The 18,506-nt window shown below is 42.3% G+C and overlaps 1 protein-coding gene across 3 annotated transcripts in view; it reads right to left on the bottom strand.

Moving 5' to 3' along the window:
• Positions 1-18,506, bottom strand: part of PITPNM2 (phosphatidylinositol transfer protein membrane associated 2) — a 217,989-nt gene that overhangs the window by 60,313 nt on the left and 139,170 nt on the right. For 2 of the 3 annotated variants that reach the window (XM_077834847.1, XM_077834848.1), the window contains exons 1-4: positions 14,187-14,525; positions 13,066-13,187; positions 11,064-11,297; positions 882-1,211 (exon numbers count right to left, since the gene is read on the bottom strand). In XM_077834847.1, the coding sequence (XP_077690973.1) occupies positions 882-1,211; positions 11,064-11,297; positions 13,066-13,187; positions 14,187-14,485 (985 nt within the window). In that variant the 5' untranslated portion in view covers positions 14,486-14,525. Of the gene's footprint in view, positions 1-881; positions 1,212-11,063; positions 11,298-13,065; positions 13,188-14,186; positions 14,526-18,506 lie in introns of those variants that run through there. The other variant, XM_077834846.1, reaches the window with a different exon arrangement.

Here is an 18,506-nt window from a genome sequence, read left to right as displayed (position 1 = left end):
ATTGGAGCCTCTTGGACATTTTTTCCTGCACGGCATTTAAAAGGTAACAAATATGATCCATGGTGGCATCTGATCTCCTTAGCCATGGATGATGGTTAGAGGACATCAACAGTAGCAAAATGCAACAGCTGTCATTCACCTCTCTCTTCACTGACAGTGATGACCTGCGTTATCTTCCCAAAAGGCCAATTATGGTGATTAGCTGTGCAAACTACATTGCAGCAGCCTGGGAGCCAACCCCCTCCTTGGAAATGAACGACAAGCAGTAACATGTATCTCTGACCAGGGAGGATTATGCCTGTCACTAACTGTATTTCAGAGAAATCCAAAGCAGGAGACATGGAATCTAACAATTAATCAGATCAAGGAGTATTCAGTGATTCTCTCTCTGCATCTAGCATTTCACATCAGACAGGCACATGTCCAGAGAGAGATCATCGCCTGAGGAATTAAACCTTATAAAAACTTCCATGTCACTAACAACAGGGACTAATCCCCCCTCTGTGGTGCCCTGCTTGTTTTCTTTGACAACAATCACTGCCACCAGCTCTCACTGCCTTCCCTCATTTCCCCTTTTCGTAATTTATTTAACCGTGATGGAATTCATGGCAATGTCATTTCAGGAGCTGCTGTTGCAGCATGGGCATAACCCTCAACACAGCTCCATCAGAGGGGACTTTCACACCACATGCACAGGCTAAAGCAGCGACTCTGTCAGCTTGTAGCAATAAATAAACTCTGACCCATCATATGGGCTAGCCACTAAAATGAGACAAGATCACACTTACCCAGCATGTTACATCAGCACACTTTATGCTTGAACCAAGGCAAAAGTTGTATGTTTTTTCCTAATGCAATTAATCCCATTATGAACATCTCACCTCCTCTTTTTGAAGATCGCGAGGATTTGGAAGATGTGGACCACTGCTTGGTTATCCCTCTCCCAGACATGGCTTCACCAATATTACTAGCAGCGTCTGCCACGTCGTCAGAGGACATGGCCTTGCTTTCAGCATCGTTCTCGCCTGGGGAATCTTTGGCTCCGTGTTGCTCTGCCTCATTTTCACTGTAGCTGAACTGGGCCATCTTCTGAGCCAGCATCAGCTGTGCCTCCTTCTCGAGCTGCCGGATGTCCTCGATGGTGAGCCCATACCATTCATCCTGCCAGCACCACGCCTGCCGGTGGGCTCTCACCATTACCTTCCGAAGGCCTGCAAAGCAACAACATGCCAGTTACCAGCAAAACTAACACACTACAGGAACATTATTCATTTAGTAGAAGACTCTAAATCACCACTGAGTTGATTTTAGTGGCATTAATTACACAGAGCTAACCAATCTGCCATAAAGAGGTCTCTGGGATGTTACCAGGCATTTGAAATCTAGAGAGACTGGTAAGTTCACTAATCCTTGACCACAGTGACCCAAAAACTGCACTGATGTTCAATGGGTCAGAGTCTGCACCACTAAAGACAATGGAAGTTTTGCCACTGATTTAAAGTTGGGGATCGTTTCATATAATCCAAACCCAGAGCTGGATTTCATGACCGGCTCCTCTCTCTCTATAATGAACCTAACTAAAAAGCCAGACCCAGCTACAACTCACACTCCGAATTTTGGGAGGTTTGAAGTCTGGATCCAAATTGCGTAGGTCAGGTATTTATCCCTGGTCAAAGCTTTGTCTGGTTTCCTATCCAGGAGAGTTTCAAACGGTGCTATCAGGTTTTCCCATGAATATTGCATGCAGCTCTACTTGTGGGCAAAATGGAATAATGAATATGAGCTTCCAAACTAGTGGCACAGGAGGAGAGAGAGAAGAGGAAATATTTTATTTCACAACATACACGCTCTTTTTACTGACATATTAGAAACATCTAGTGCATAATGACATCATTTAGCATTTTATTCCAATGCACCACATTTCTGAAAGGGAGATCCTTCCAAACATCCACAAACGAACAATATTTATGACTGTGCTCCAGACACTTTCTTCCAAAGTTAAACATGATGGCCACCATTACCAGGACATTCAACTTTAAAGCAGATGTCATTGCTTGGGATTTTCAATGAGGACCACTTAAAATCTCATGGTCGATCATGCCCTTAAACTGGTGATTATCTCTGACGGATGCACAGGGCATACAAACAGCACATTCCAACTTTCAAGTCTTTTACAAACATTAACAAATTCATACTCACAAACCTTCAAATAAACAACATTATCCACACTTTACATATTGGGATACGGAGGCAGAGATGAGTTAACGGACTTGCTCAAAACAACAGAGGTGAGATTGGAAGTCCAGAGTTACTGGCACTTCAATTATTGTATCAAGCCCCCACATTCTGAGTGGGAATGATACTAAAGAGGAAAGCTCTGCAGACAGTCACCATTCCAATGAGGCCTCTGACCTAAGATCACTGGCCACAATTGTGCTTCTGATATAATGAGCCACAAAGAGGTCACTGAAATGCCCCAGGATTATTGAAGCCAATTAACAATTAATTAAGGGGAAAAAAGCAGTCGAGGCAGTGGGTAAAGACTGGCTCTCTCAGCCCCACAGAGAATAGAGATGGGACAGACCTAGTAAAGCCATCCTCCATGCCCTCTGCCCCTGGCCAAGGCAGAACTGCTCCCCACAGAATATAGTTTTCAGTTGTTTGTATCACATGATATTCACAGCTTCTTTAGGAAAGCCATTCTTAGAAATCTAACTACCACAAAGATTTTCCAGATCTTCAGTCTAATGTTACTTTTGCTTAGTTATCTATTGTTTTGTAGCAGCCTAAAAATCATTTCTCTCCCTTCCCTGTCACTTGCACCCTTTAATTATTAGTAACATATTACCCAATACATCTTCCTCCTCCCCCCATGGTTGTTTTTATACATATATTTGATTCTTTCTTTCCATATAAGTCATTTCCTCCAGCCCATAGACAGTGTTGTTGCTATTCATTCTGGTGAGTTCTCTAGTCAGTCTGCCAAGCATCACGAAGTCATTTATTGCCCCTGATAGAATGACTCAAGACAAGAAGGAGGTATATTGGGTCATTGGTTCTTGTGTCAGATCAGTCTGAGCTCACCGTATGCTCAGGCTATGTTTGCAAAATACAATGTCGTGTATCAATATTTTGTGCGTGCTTGCCAGGCATCCACTGCCCTTTTTCATGAGGTAATTTCATGCAACACATACATCTCCTAGCCACTGCATTGTGACCTTTTGGGGCAGGGCAGCATCTCAATTCTGTTTAAATTCCCCCAGTCCAATTTGATTTTGTTTCACCAATCAGATTATTTATCATAGACTTGCTGGGGAACTCTTTAGCTACGGGTGTCATCGCCAATGCCTTTCCCAAGAACAGCTGGACATTCAGCAGCTACCAACAAGGCTTAAACTTCCAGTCACATATCCCCCTTTTTTCTGTGGCTGAGACTCTAAAGCCAAGAAATTCTTTCACTAGTTTCAACTGTACTGTGCTCTGCTCTGCCACAGCTGTGGTTGAAATTTATTGTGGGTTGGAATTGGCACTTTTTAGGACGGTGGCAACACTCTGAAAAGTATTGCTTAAACGCCTTGAGAAAGGGTGTGTGCTTGGTCCGATCACAGTGACCCTTCCAGCTCCATCTCAATGCTGGAAGCCTGCTTCCTCTGCCTGCCCCTATTCCAGAACTCGGGAGGCTCGTTAACATGACAATCTCTGCTCATGCTACTGAATGCAGCATCCGACGAAGTGAGCTGTAGCTCCACTTATGCTCAAATAAATTTGTTAGTCTCTAAGGTGCCACAAGTCCTCCTTCAGTAATGCCTCAACTGCTCTGCTTCTCTCAGAAACTCTCTGTGTAAAGGCTTAGAGAGCTCTGATCACAGACCTTTGTTTTATTCATTAGGACCAAGAAAATCACATGGGATAAGCAGTCAGCCTCCTTTAATTCCTCTTCACCTTCCTGTCTCACTCCCCTTCCCTTAGATTATAGGAATTATATGTATAACCCCCATCCCAACAACAAGAGAGCAGTCCATCTCTTCTGTACTAGAACTGGATGAACGGTTTGGCTGGAAATCTAAATCACCTCTTCCTACAGCACTATTCTTTTGAAAATGGCATCATGGGGCTCCCTGTTTATTGTGTGCCTGTCATTCCAGACCAGAAGTTTTCATTTAACCAGTAAAGACATGTTTTTTTCTAACTGCCAGCCCCACAGACTCAACCTGGGATATGACAATTAAGCTGGGCATGGCTCTTTCAGGCACAGGACAAGATCTGGAGAGGGAAAAAGAATGAGATTGCAGTGTACAATTTGGCCTCTAGAAAGAATCTTTCTTGCTGTCTATGATCTAAGTTCTTACCTTGCCCCCACTGCCGCAATATCTGAGCATATCACAAACATCACTGAATTTATCCTCAACACCCCTCTGAAGTAGAAAAACAATATTGTGGCAGCTTGACAGATGGAGAACTGTAGCACAGAGGGACGGACCATGTAACCTTTCCAAAGTCACAAAGGAAGTCTGTGGCTCAACTGGGAATTGAACCCTGACTTTGAGTGTCTGTCCAGTGCCTTAATCACAAGACCATTCTCCCTGTACACGAAGGGATTCCCAGTTCCACTGCCAGATCCCAGGAGAACTTTCTGGGGCTGTCAGAACAAAAAGCATTTTACTTGTAAGCTGGGCAAATGTGATCTAGTGTCAATAAGAGCAAATAACCATGGAACTTCAGGATGCTATTTTTACAGAATAGAGCTGCAACAACCTGGAAAGTTGCAACAGACCCTGCTGAGCAAACCACTATCGCATGGTAATATGGGTCAGGTTTGCTGAACTTGGTGGAACTAACCTTTACTGAATTGTGTTCTTTCACTTTTGACACTTTTAAGGTACATGTACATTGCAATTGGCAGCATGTTTCCTAACTCAAGTAGACTTACATGCACTAGCCGGGCTTGAGCTAATGCACTAGAAATAACAGTGTAGCCAGGGTACCATGGATGGGCCAACTTGGGCTAGCCCTGTGAGTATGGACTCCTAGGGGGTATGTACTTAAGGACGGTCCTACTGGCTCAGACTAAAGGTCCATCTAGCCCAGTATCTTCCAACAGTGGCCAATGCTGGTGCCCCAGAAGGAATGAACAGAACAGGTAATCATCAAGTGATGCAACCCCTCTTGCCCATTCCCAGCTTCTGGCAAACAGAGGCTAAGGACACCATCCCTGGGCAGCTAACCCGAGCCACCATCATGCTAACCCCAGCTATACTGCTGTTTTTAGAGCATGGTAGCTTGATCCTGTCTAGTCAAGCCGGGAAGCACTCTCCCAGCCTCAGTATAGACATATCTATAGATTGGAATGCAACAGACTGGTCCAATAACATGAAGAAAAGCTAGTGTTACCTTGTAGTCTCCTAAAGAGCTCTCTTTTGCTCATAAAAGAGACGAATAGTAAGGGAGAATCAGAATTGATTTTCATCTTGAGAAATTTATAGAGATCAAACTGTCACAAAGCCCTGGCTTGTCTCATTCCCATTCTCACCTTCATTTATGGAATGAGCACAACCCTGTTTATCCTTATGCAGACAAGACACCCACTAAAGTCAATGTGAATTCGGCCTATGAAAGAAATACAGGAACAGTCTCTTTATGGATAAGCACCAAATACCTCTTCAGCCTACATAATAATAATAGTTAGTGAAGAATGTGGTTTTATTAACTCTTCAGGGAGTGTAACATTTTGACTAAAACAAAAAATATTGCCGTATTTTTTGACTTAAGAAAAAACTAGTATCTCTGTGTTGATTTAACGGTAATATTTTCCACTGTTTTAGGAAAGATCATCCCTTGTGATTATCAGCAGGCAGTGGACATTTAATCACTTGTCTTTCAAACTTGTCATCCCAGCCAACCCTGTTACAGTCAAATTATAATAATACTTCTAGAAGTCAACCAGTGTGAAGCCATTGGAGGGCTCTGTCTGTAGCTAAAGATCTCTCTTTGCAGTTCAGGGTTTGCTTTTTCTATTTAAAGTAAAACCACAAATACAATCCAAGTATAACATAAAAACACTGCAGAATCTAAGTATATCTGGGCAGTTGTTTTTACACACAAGTGTGATGTGTCCCAAGCATTTTATAACACACTTGCAATTTCCTGGCTGCGGATAAAGGAAGTCTGATTTCCCTTGTGTGGCACTTTATTTCCTTGATAACCACAACAGATACCATAACCTTATCCGAACAGTTCTAGTTGCTTGAACATTTCTGATAAAATGTAACCCTGAAGTTGTGTGTTTATCTCCCCCCCATTTCTCTTATTTAGGCTACTCACAAAGCAAAATGATATGGTTATGTCTGATCCTCCAGGTGCAATCTGTTAAAACACAAGCTTAGAGGAGATGCCAACACTTGTATATAGCACGCTGTAAGGGCTGGCCAATATATGGCAGTCCTTCCATAGACTGAATTGGGCATTGGATAAGACCTTACTAGACGAGTACTTTATGGAGAAAGTTTAAGTGAAGCAAAACTTCTCAGAAAAATATGGGCTTATCCAGAAAATTCTCAAGTTATCAGCACTGGCATACACATCAACTAAAATATACACTCTTAAGATACATCATCGCTGAATTGTTTAAGAAAAGCAAAAGAAACATAACGCATGTACAAAGGGTACCAACTGAGTGGGAATGGCAAAAATCCGAAACTTGTGTAACATTGTGCACCATTAATGTAATTAAACTCTTTGGGGTTCACTCCAAAGCACATTCAATTAGCACAGCAGACTAGATTAATAGCCCACATTTTAAGTGAGTGTCTCAAGATGTCAGACAACAGCGCGACTGTCCAGTTAGTTCACAAATGACTTCTATGTTCAATGAGAGACTGAGAACATTTCAACAGCCTCTCTCAAAGCCATTCCCTTCCTTATCTTGCCTCTCAGAAGTCAACCACATATTATAATTTTCCTATTTTTAACTAAACTAATGTTTTCTTCTCTTTCAACTCTTTCCCCAAACTTTCTATTGTACTTCATTAAGGGAACACAGTCTAAATAACTACATAGTGCAGAGAATTAGGAGTCTGAACTCCTTCACTCCACTCCCAGTTCTGCTGCTGACTTGTTGACCACGGACAAGTCACTTTGCTGTTCCATGTATAAGCTTCCCCCATCTGTAAAATGAGGATAATACGGAGTTTGGGATGATAAAAGTCCTCAGATGAAAAAGACAAGAGAAGTGCGAGATCTGAGTAAAGTTTAAAAAAAAACCCAAATTAGAGTTTACTAATGCATTGTGATTTCGCTATTACCAATGTGGCCTGAGATAACAAGCACATCCTCCAAACTGTTACCAGTACCAAGGAAATGGATTAACAAAAGGGAGACTCTCTCTCACATGGCAAGTATTGCATCCAGGGCTGCTAAGCAAGGCTATCCATCTCCCACAAATACCCAACTTTTAATTTCCACTCTTTATTCAATTTTCTGTCTCTGCTCCAAAGACTTCTTCTATTTATGCAACTTAAAGTCACTTCAGATCAAAGATGCATTATTTATATCAATAAAACACAGCGGTAAGGAGCCCGAGTGGCAGACAATCAGATGACATGGCTCACTGCAACAGCTGGATCAACAAGAGACTGAATGAAGTCTTTTAGGAAATATCCAAGAGCCATCTTTCCGAAAGATCACAATTTAACTTATGCAAAGCTCCTTTATGAATAGGACTAGAAAGATTACATTTTTATTGCTAAATGTCAGTAAACATCAATTTCAACCAACACAAGCAAACCAATGAACAATATTTCCATCGATAATAATCGTAATTTACAGATAGGCAAAGAAAGAAAAATGCTGCTTGAGAAGTTACTAGCGTTTGATTTAAGGATATTTATTTTGTATATTTTGACTTGTGATGTTGACAATTTGTGTTTTAACAGTTATAAAGCTTTAATGTTTTGAATCTCAACCTCCACAGTCATTAAACAATTGCTGTCTGGCCCCACCCTACTGTCTGACACCTCCCATAATTTCACACAATGAAAATGTAAACTGATAAAAAAATTTAAAAAATGCTTAAAAATAAACATTGATACTATTAGTTGAAATCATGAAAAAAACAATTCTGCCAATCCTATTTATGAGTAATTGAAAGGGCCATATACTTCCTCTTCATTTTCCAGATAAAAAGGGCTCATTTTCTTTTGTTGCCATATTCTGTGACAGATGAAATTAACTCATTTCCCCAATATACTGAGGGGATTTGTTATAGTAGAAGAGCCATCTACAGTATGGTCTGTCAGGGAGGAACAATTTGTCCACACCAGACTGAAAGACTGGCCAACAACCTCAAGTTATGGAAAAAGTAAAACCAAAATGGCACTGGCAGAGCTCTCGATGCCTGCTCCCAAGGCTAGTGAATGGACTGTAACAGTGCTCCTGAGATAACGAACACAGAATGATTTCAAACAATGGGACAATACTCACTATTGTAAGCAGTACCACAGTCGTTCTGCATGAGCGGGCAGAATCAATTCAAAGAAGCTTTGCCAATAGGAAGGAACGACTGTGCAGATAACGTAGGAAAATGTAGCGTGAACAGAACCTGGGTGTCATTACTTAATGGAATCCAAGGGCTTTCAGTATATACATTTGAATTAGGACATTACATCTGGCATCTTCATTTCCATTTTAATGATTGTGTTTTAGTGTAATTACTAAAATCTTGGATTATCTGTCCTTTTTCCCAGCACTCACACATATATTGTCTGAGACATCTGTTGGTTAGCATGCACACATTCACTGCCCTCTACTTCCCTACCTTCTGTGAGCCAAGAATTTAGTGTGTTTCACATGGAGTTTTAAAGTAAGCAAGAGCTGAGGTTTAGTACAGTTTTGTTTCAGGTAGCTGGGAACTCTTAAAAGAACACTGAAACTTAACTTGATAACACAAGGTACTTAACTGTACGTGTCATTTACCACTTCTGCATTGCATGGGTAGCCACTTGGCACTCAGCAAACTCCCACAGCTCTCTCCCAACCTAGACTGGGCTCATTATAAAACCTGTGGTGGACTCCCCAACTGAATTTGCTTGCGCTAATGTAATTCTCTTCCCCAATTATTGCCCCAAACTGAGACCCAAAGCAAATTAAACTTCTGAGCTTCAACAAATAAATAAAATAAATAAATAAAAACTTTTAAATGCTGAACTGTTTTCCAAAACCCTGTTTCTGTGGGGGTTCTCCCCCCCCCTCCCCATTGTTGGGAGCATTAATGCATATGGGTTTGGGCAGAGTTGGGAAGTTCCAAACTACTGCAAGAAAGCCTGTTTTCACAAAGCATGATTTTGCAGACTCAAAGTTTTGGATAAGCAAACAAACTACAGGGTGTTCACCCAAACTGAACCAAATCTCCAAACCTTTAAAGGTCTTCTCTTCACTTCATCTAGCACAAACAGAAGTGCCTCCTCCTCTATAGAGACAAACTAATGAAGGGGTCTAAAATTTGAGATCGGCTGTTGGAAGAAAAAGTTAGAGATGTATTTTCCAAATGGATTACCTTATTCCACCTACTCCCTATAGTGCATGTCCCAATAATTGTCTCCGAAACTAGAGCAGTTGAAAGCAAGGAGGGAAAATGACCCATCTGAAAGTGTACCTACAGATGAGATACAACTGGAATGACTCAGTCGCAGGTAGAGGGGGGCTTGTTTGATTTTTTTGCATTAGCTTTGCAATTTTCTAATGCAGATGAGAGGTTAGAAAGCAGTGTTAACCAGTACCAATGCGTTCACAATTCATTGTCAAAGTGCTAAAACTTGGCATTTGAGACCCTACAGTGACTAGAAATATCAGTAAAACCACAGGATCCCTACTAGAAAGAAGAAATTATGGGGCTGCACTGGCCATTCAGTTAGCACGGCAATTGATGACCAATGGCCTTATTTAACACGCATCAGTGCCATCGCTCTGTACTTAATGATAATGCATCTAATCAGTACAACATTTCTAGATCATTGAATGTGCATGTTCTGAGCAAGCAACCTTCTAGGCCCCCTATGTAGTAGGGCCCCCCGATAGCCTGGATTCTTGGGAAGGACACTTGGCAGATTTCACTGTTTTAAGGAACCATTTCATCTCTTTTCAGACCAGTTGTACATCCTGCCTATTGTGGCGTGGCGCAAAAACTGTCTCAATTATGTTACAGATTTTTTGCAAAGCCAAAGCGCAAATTATTACCAACACTGCTGCCCTTGTCCTGCTGTGTACAGCATCCAGTTAGCTAGTCCTCTGACATAAACACTAGTTGGCCTCCTTTAGAAGCACTGATCTAAGAATGCACATGCTAATCAGTGTGGTACCTCTACTGTACCTGACAATTGCCACTGATCCATATTTAATTATAATCACAAGAGGACGGAGAGCCTTCAGTAGTGCATCATGGAGGGCTGAGAGATTTGTGACTGTGGAGAGGCACTGGCCAACCTCCTCCCACTCAGAAGGGAAGCAGGGAGGCCAGAGAGAGAGCGGCTCTGAAAATGTGGGGCAGGGTGCAGACTCCCCACCTCCCTCCACTGAGCCCTGTGGCAGGGCCCTCTGCGAGGCTCATTTACTTGGGTTTGGGAGGCAGCTGAGGATTTGGCCCTTTATAAGGAAAGCCAACAGACCTTTGAAAGTGTTAGTTAGATTTGTGACAGAAGAATCCTTTTTCAGAGGATTAAGGCCCTGTCCAACATTTTCCAGGATACAGCTATGACCAAACATGGTTAGGGTCCCCACACAGTCTGACTGCAAACAATGGGAATGATGCTGACTACTCTGGTCAGTCCCACAGCCATCCTGCATGGCGCTGTCAAAATCAAACATGAGAATCTCTTTTTGGGCATCTCTTGTGTTATATGCACAGGATTCTGTACCAAGTATTAATCTGAGTAGCCCAGTGACCTCTTAAGGCATCCGCACATGAAAACTGGGCACATACTGTTTACGTAACATGCTGCTGCTCTCTGACTCAGAAATGCTAAAAACAATGTTAAAATTTTGACAGCAAGTACAAGACTACAATTACTCACCAACGTCATGGATAAACCTCTCGATTTTGGACTGCATCCCCCAGTATCTGAACTCCACTTTGCACAGTTTATATGCACACATGATTGGATATTTCCCAGGGTTGTTCTTGTACCCCTCAATCCAGTCCTCTGGCAATGGCCCTCTTTTAGTCTTCACAGATTTATAAACTTTTGGATCCTCTTCTGATTTGTATTCATGTGGTGGGATAGGATCTTTAACAATATCAATAGGATCTAAAGGCAGAAAACACAAATAGTTTTTTTTAAAAGTTTTCCCTTTCTGCATAACTATAAAACAACACTTAAAAATCGCTTTGGTGTCTATCAGAAACATTAAAGCAATTTAGCTCCTTTGTATTTTCCCTTAAACAACTTATATTTAAACTGTTTATACAATTCTGCTAGACAGTGATGTTGACAATGCCAGGAGAACTCACATGCACAGTCTTAGCAAATGGATATTTTTGCCCAAAGATTTTGTAAATCCAGGGTATTTTGGCAGATCGGTCTGTTACATCTTTTCAGCTGTAAGAAGAGGGTTTTTTTATATTTCACCCTTCAGCTCCTCTCATGCCACCACAATGCTGTAGCTCTGCCTAAATTTAGAAGCTTATAATACAACAGTCCTTTTCTAATATCATCATAGAATAGAGACTAGCCACTGAATATGGTACCATTGCAGAACATCACAGTGATGTTACTGGTTTACTTCTCATTTGCTGATGTTGTGCTATGCACAATATGTAATCTGAATTTTCTGCCTTTGAAGTCTAAAGATTATTTAATGAACACTTTTGTGATAAGGGGGACAAAGCAAGTGTAGCTGAACTAATGAATATATCTTAAAAAGTCTGTAAATAATCCTGAGATCGGAAAACATTGTTAGAGGATCTAAACTTCCATCTGAAGCAGTTATATCTCAGTTATTCCCTCAGAATTGACAGGCCTTTCAGTAAGTTCTGTATGAAAGAACATGACTCAAATCATTCTTAAATAGAGTCAATTTAGTACACAAAGGCGGATCAGGAAGGTTTGACATTTAGTGACAAGAACACACTAATCCAGGCTGAAAATAAAAAAAAAAATGTCAAGCCTACAGAAATTAAACACAGTAAAATTGCACCTTAGATACTAAGGTGCCCACTGATAGGCAGCATTTCAGGAGTGGCTAAGAAAAAAGGTACAGCAACCACTAGGTGTCCTTCTTTCCAGAACTAGGATACGGTGCTTGCTAATCTCACAGTTCCTAAAAGAAGGCCAGGCAGAACTCAAATCAATCCATGAGAGTCTCAGTAGTTTCATAAGCAAGTGATGCTTTAATGGTGTGTAACTATAATAATTAGTACCAACTCCGACACAATGGATCTACTGATTATGCCATAGGGACTGGCCAGTAGGAAATACAAATGACAGGAATCAGGATGACACTTGCCATTTTTGGCCTTTTCACAAAATGCCCCCTTTTGCCTTCTTCACATTAAAGTCCTTCGTTTGTAAGGCTCATTAAACTGATCTGCCAAAAAAGGTGCAAATGGGAATTTAATGCTGAAATGTTAGCCAGTGCTGCGATGATACTAGGGAGAAAGGGGGAAGAGCCTTCATGTGTTTTGAAAGTTTACATAGGAACAATGTTTTCCCATACAAAGAAAATATATTATTATATAATTATTTTAAAATAGCAATACTTTCCCCTTTGATAGCTCTTTCTATCTGGTATCTCAAAGCCCTTTAAGAAGCCTTAGTCCTCACAGCATCCAAATGAGACAGGGAAGTATTAGTCCCATTTACAGTTGGAAAAATTGAGACAGATGGAAAAAATTAAGTGATTTGCCTAGCTTCACTCATGGTCTGCAGCAGGGCCATGAACAGATCTCCTAGTTACCAGTTCTTTTTTGTAACCATTAGACAATGCTTCTTCTCCTAAGAAAAATTCTATAAAAACTTCTGTGTAGCAATCAATAGGCAGGATAGAAGAAAAAGTGAGGGAAAAAGTGATATTCACCAAGAATTGTCTGTCTTTTTTCTGCAGGAGAAAGGTTGAATACATTGACATGATCCCCTGGATCGGCTTTATAAAATGTTTCAATATCAATAGAGAATTTCTCCACAAAAGGACACGTATACCTGGAAGAGAAGAGTAATGAAGCTTAGATTAAAGCCTATTAGATTTGATGGAGTAGAGAGAAGTGCTTTCATAACAGACACCTAAACACCGGCTGCGAATCCAGGCCATTTCTCGCTCATGTTTTGCTTTAAGATGCAATCTGCATGTACAAAAAAGGAGCCAATGATTCTGCTTTGTTAACATTTTGTTCTTAAGGCTAGAGCATGGCCTGAGGATATGGCTTATATGGGAATGCTCTGCTACACTAAGACTCCAAGACCACAGACTATCTCTGATATTAGGCTAAAAGTGACTGGTGCCCATCACGCTAATATCTGAATGCCTTCTAAATACAGTGAATGGCAATGTCCCTAGGGGCCCCATGGAGTCTTTGGCTCGCTTCCCTTTTTGGGATAAAAAATCTACTAGTTGTAGGGTTATTTCTTTTTTTAAAAATAATAAATAAATAATAAATAAATTAATAATAAATAATAATAACAACAATAAAGCCCCCACTATGTTAATATCTGAAAACCTCCAAAGTATCTATTATTTTTGTTCTATCCTTAAATCTCTCTCTCTCTCCCCCTTCTCCGACTCTCCGACTTAGAACAGGGTTGGGATGCAAATCCAATTTCACTTTTACTAGGCAATGTTTGACATGCTGACCTTGCCATCTTCACATACATTTAAATATAATCTAAGTTAACTATCAGATATTTGCAACAATTAGTGAAACATGCAGTGTGACACACAAGACTCTGTGTAAAACATTAATGATTTTCCATACTTTGGTGCACAACTGGGCTTAGACTTTTAGACAGTGGGCCAAATCCTGAAGTTCTCACACAGCCTGCTCACACAAATCTCTGAGGACTCAGTAAGGATTTCAGGAGTTGGTGCCAATGTTTCTCTAAAGGTTCATGGAAACACAAGAGATGTCATTGTGACTCAGTCATGGCAAGTAAAGTGACATTCAGTTCCTTTCAAAATCTAGGGAGGGCTACATGGAATAATACCTTGTCCTTGTGTAAGGATATGCATTCCATGACTCCTCTTCAACTCTTAAAGCTGCCTTTGGCAGGATAGACCGAAACCAACTGGGTATATGCATACCAATATGGTATACTTTATGGGTATACTGCCCAATGCCACCAGGACCATCCGTGTATGGCCTATTCTCCAGGATCTCCACTCCACTGCCTTCTCCACATGTCTCTTCTCTGCTCTTTTTCTGAAAGGAAAAGACACCACTGTTTTTACTTGTACACATTTTACATACCACATGCTCAAAGCATGTTAACATGAGAGATGGCATTTCCCCTACATGAACTGACTGATATTCAACACCCGCCACTAACCACCAACACATAAGAACATAAGAATGGCCCTATTGGGTCAGACCAAAAATCCATCTAGCCCAGTAGCCTGTCTTCCAACAGTGGCCAGTGCCAAGTGCCTCAGAGGAAATGAACAGAACAGGTAATCATCAAGTGATCCATCCCTTGTCGCTCATTCCCAGCTTCTGGCAAACAGAGGCTAGGGACACCATCCCTGCGCAGAACTTCCTCACTGCAGAGCCACCCAATGGTCTAAGATTATCACATGCTACCCCCAGAATCAGAAAGATTATAAATGGAAGAGACCTACTGGGTCATCTTATTTATCCACTGACCAAAGCGGGAAGGCAGGTATGGTCTATTAGACAGCGGCTCAGGCCAAAAGCCTAGTGCAGGACAGCCTGGGAACTGTGAAGAAGTTAAATCAAGATCCAAACCCAAATGTCACAGGCAACTCCCCGATCTATAATGGGCTGAATCAAAGCTCTGTATTCAAACACGCTGAAGTCTGGATTCAGATCTGAATTGATCAGACCACACCACACAATCTTTTACATTACCAGAAGTAGCAGCAATAGGGTTTTGCCTGCTTTGACACGTATTTTTGCAATGTTACATCAGAGTGACTAATCAATAAATATTAGCTGCAACATCACAATGCAACATATAGGCAGAAAATGTAGCATTTAGTGGCATTTTCCTCTAATGATCCAGGAAGAGAACTCTTTAAGAACAGCCTGAAGACTACACCCTGATTAAAGATATTTAGAGAAGAAATATATTAAATTTGCCAGAACGCACACAGTGCCCTCTGGCAGCTTCCAAATCCTGGCTTATGTTGAGAACTGTCCCAAACCCTGGCAGCATTCCTTCCATAAGAAAACCTAAGTTCAATGCCTGCAAAGAAAGACAGAGATGCCCAAAATGTTCGTGAACTTCGCACACATGCTGCAGCAGGTAGGATAATGCAGGGAGTTTGATATTTCAAAACACCTGTCTCATTTTCTTTGTTTTTTAAAGTGCATTGGAAAGGATAGCACTTTGGAAATTAACCAGTTGGAGTTAGTAGTACAAACTGACTGTAAAAGATACTACAATACTCACCCTTTCTTTCTGGCAGAAAAACAACATGAAAGGAAACATGGTTTAACAAAAAGTGATTAATAAGATGCAGAAGATCAGAATCTGCGTCTGAGGACACAACAACAAGCAAAGAAGAGCTATTTACTTTCAAACCAATTCTTGAAGCATTTTAAATCTCCCCAGATAACAGACAAAAAAAAAAATCAAAATATAAAAATGTTTTGGGTTTTTTTTTTGTAAATTGTGATATGCAGTTTAGAGAAGCACATTTGTAAAAATAATTTATAGAGAGATCATTGACCTGGCTGTTCATTAAACACACATCCTCTTTAAACAAGTTACTGTGTTTCAGTGCTTATGTAAGTAGTGGCCAAGTCCTGCCCAAATATTTATGACAATAGCATTAAATAATCTTGATGACCTGAACATTTTGTAATTTCATAACATCTCAGGTCTAAGAAAAGGCAGCAACCCAGCAGGCATGGCGAATGTGTCAGACAGAATAATAGTAGAGCATCTGGTCTGAAGTTATGGTGCTCTAGAGTTTCATTACATGGCGGTAGTACATGAAATCTGAAGCAGCAGGAGAAACACGGATGACATATTTAGTGCCAAATCACACCATGTAAAATCCTGCATTGGCTGCCTTGAGACCTACCACTAGAGATGATAAAGTCTCCAAGAACTCAGAATCAGATAACAGCTCCCTGCTCTGGGCTGAAACATGAAATGGCCTCAGCAAGCCCCCTCAGTTCTCACTGAAATCAGCACCCAGGATCAAGCTTATTATAACACACACAGAACAATAACTGTGTGTGTAGATTTGCAGACCAACACTTGCACTGGATTTGGATGCTGATGACTTATGTGGCCCGTTTTTATAACCATAGCTGATACCAAGACAGGTAGGTGGAGAGGGAAAGAAATCTAGGCTTTATTCTTGACAAAAGCATGTAAATCCATACACTTTATATCATGGCTATAACTGAGTTAAGTCTGAGCACAGTAACTCCACTTTTGACTTTCTGCTAACAGTTTCTCATTTCCCTTATAGTCTTTACGAGAGCTATCCAGTGGGCCAACCACTTTGCTGGCCCAAGTTACAACCTTGGAGGCCCAACATCTGCATTTCTTACTGAGATGAGACTCCCATCGAATGGATCAGAAAGTTGTACCGCAGTAAAGGTCTATAGGTGACAACCGCCTACCATGTAGCAAGTTTGAGACAGGATGGAATCAGGCCCAGTTGTGATCATGGCAGAAGAGCTTTGCTTTCTCATGTTGTATTTACTGTCTATATAAACTGCATGAACTTCTGCAAGCCTTGAACTGGGGGAAAAAGTGGCTGTATTCTCCCAAGCTCCACCCACTAGGCAAGCCACAGTGACATGCCACTCACAGCCCATTGCACAGATATTCAAAATAGGATCACGTAGGCTCTGCTGGGCTCCTCCCTTGCTCGGTTCAGAATCACCCTTGGGCAGGCTGGATTAAGGCACAGCAGGCACAACTAGCATGTACCTAGGGCCCCAGCTCTCAGAGCATTTAAAGAGAGTTATGTTTCTAGTCCTCATGCTTACAGCCGCCGTTAGCCAGGAAGAAAGCCATCTGGCTCCACACCCACCACCAGCACAGACTTGTCCCTCACTGCCTGGAAGGCTGGGTAAAGGGCTGGTTGGCAGGGGGCTTGCTGGGCTCTGAAATATTTACTCCCCCTTGGTGGATCTCAAATGTACCCAACCTCTGCTCCTCCCGTCTGACATGGTGGCTCCATGGCTCAGAAAGGGGCAGGTGTGTGTGTGAATGGTGCTCCTCTCCCAAACACCAATCAATGAAATGAGACTCCACTCAGAGTACACTGTGCAGATCTGTGATCCTCCTCCTCCTCCTCCCAACAGCAGTGAAATAGCTAACAATGGTGACATTTAAAATACCATCACTGAGCATCCGAGTTGCTAGCCCACTGAGGCGAATGGGGCAGCCCACACCTCCCAGAGCTCCTGTTTCAGGCTCTCTGCAAATACAGGCAGGAATCAATGTCTCGGTTGAACTGTGCTCATGTTTTCAATGTAGGTGAAGAAGAGCTCTCTGTGGCTCAAAAGCTTGTCTCTCTCACTAACAGAATTTGGTCCCATAAATAGGGTGACCATATTTCTGAAAGTAAAAATGGGACGGCCCAGGGTTCACCCAAGCCACCCTGCCCCACCTCACCCCTATGTGCAGGGCTCGCCAGAGCTGCCCTCCCCGTACTGCCTGCGGCTGGGGCTGGGGCTGACCTGCTGAGCCCCGTACTGCCTGCGGCTGGGGCTGGGGCTGGGGCTGACCTGCTGAGCCCTGTACTGCCTGCGGCTGGGGCTGGGGCTGACCTGCTGAGCCCCGTACTGCCTGTGGCTGGGGCTGGGGCTGACCTGCTGAGCCCCGTACTGCCTGCGGCTGGGGCTGAGCTGCTGAGCCCTGTACTGCCTGCGGCTGGGGCTGGGACTGAGCTGCTGAGCCCCGTACTGCCTGCAGCTGGGGCTGGGGCTGACCACCCGAGCTCTGCACCGGCCGGGGGGAAGTCAGCTCTGAAGGCAGTGCTGCCCTCCAGCAGCAAAATTTCTCTGCTCGCCTGATGGGGGGGCAGCGCTGCCTTCAGCTGACCCCGGGCAGCAGCCGCTGTTCTCCACTCTACCCTGCAGCTGTGACAAATGCCCAGTTTTGGCAAAAGTGTAGGGACAGCCAGGACAGAGCTGAAAAAGGGGTCTGTCACAGGCAAAATGGGACATAGGATCACCCTATGCATAAAAGATATTACCTCACCCACCTTGTCTCTCCCAAGTTTTCAAGGCTGTCTCCAAAACTATTAGGGCTGGAGACTCAGGCCATGGCTACACTACAGAGCTTACAGCAGCGCAGCTGTGCCACTGTAGCATTACT

This window comes from Eretmochelys imbricata, chromosome 15 (assembly GCF_965152235.1).
Source record: "Eretmochelys imbricata isolate rEreImb1 chromosome 15, rEreImb1.hap1, whole genome shotgun sequence".
NCBI lineage: Eukaryota > Metazoa > Chordata > Testudines > Cheloniidae > Eretmochelys > Eretmochelys imbricata.
This window is presented reverse-complemented; position numbering and strand designations above follow the sequence as displayed.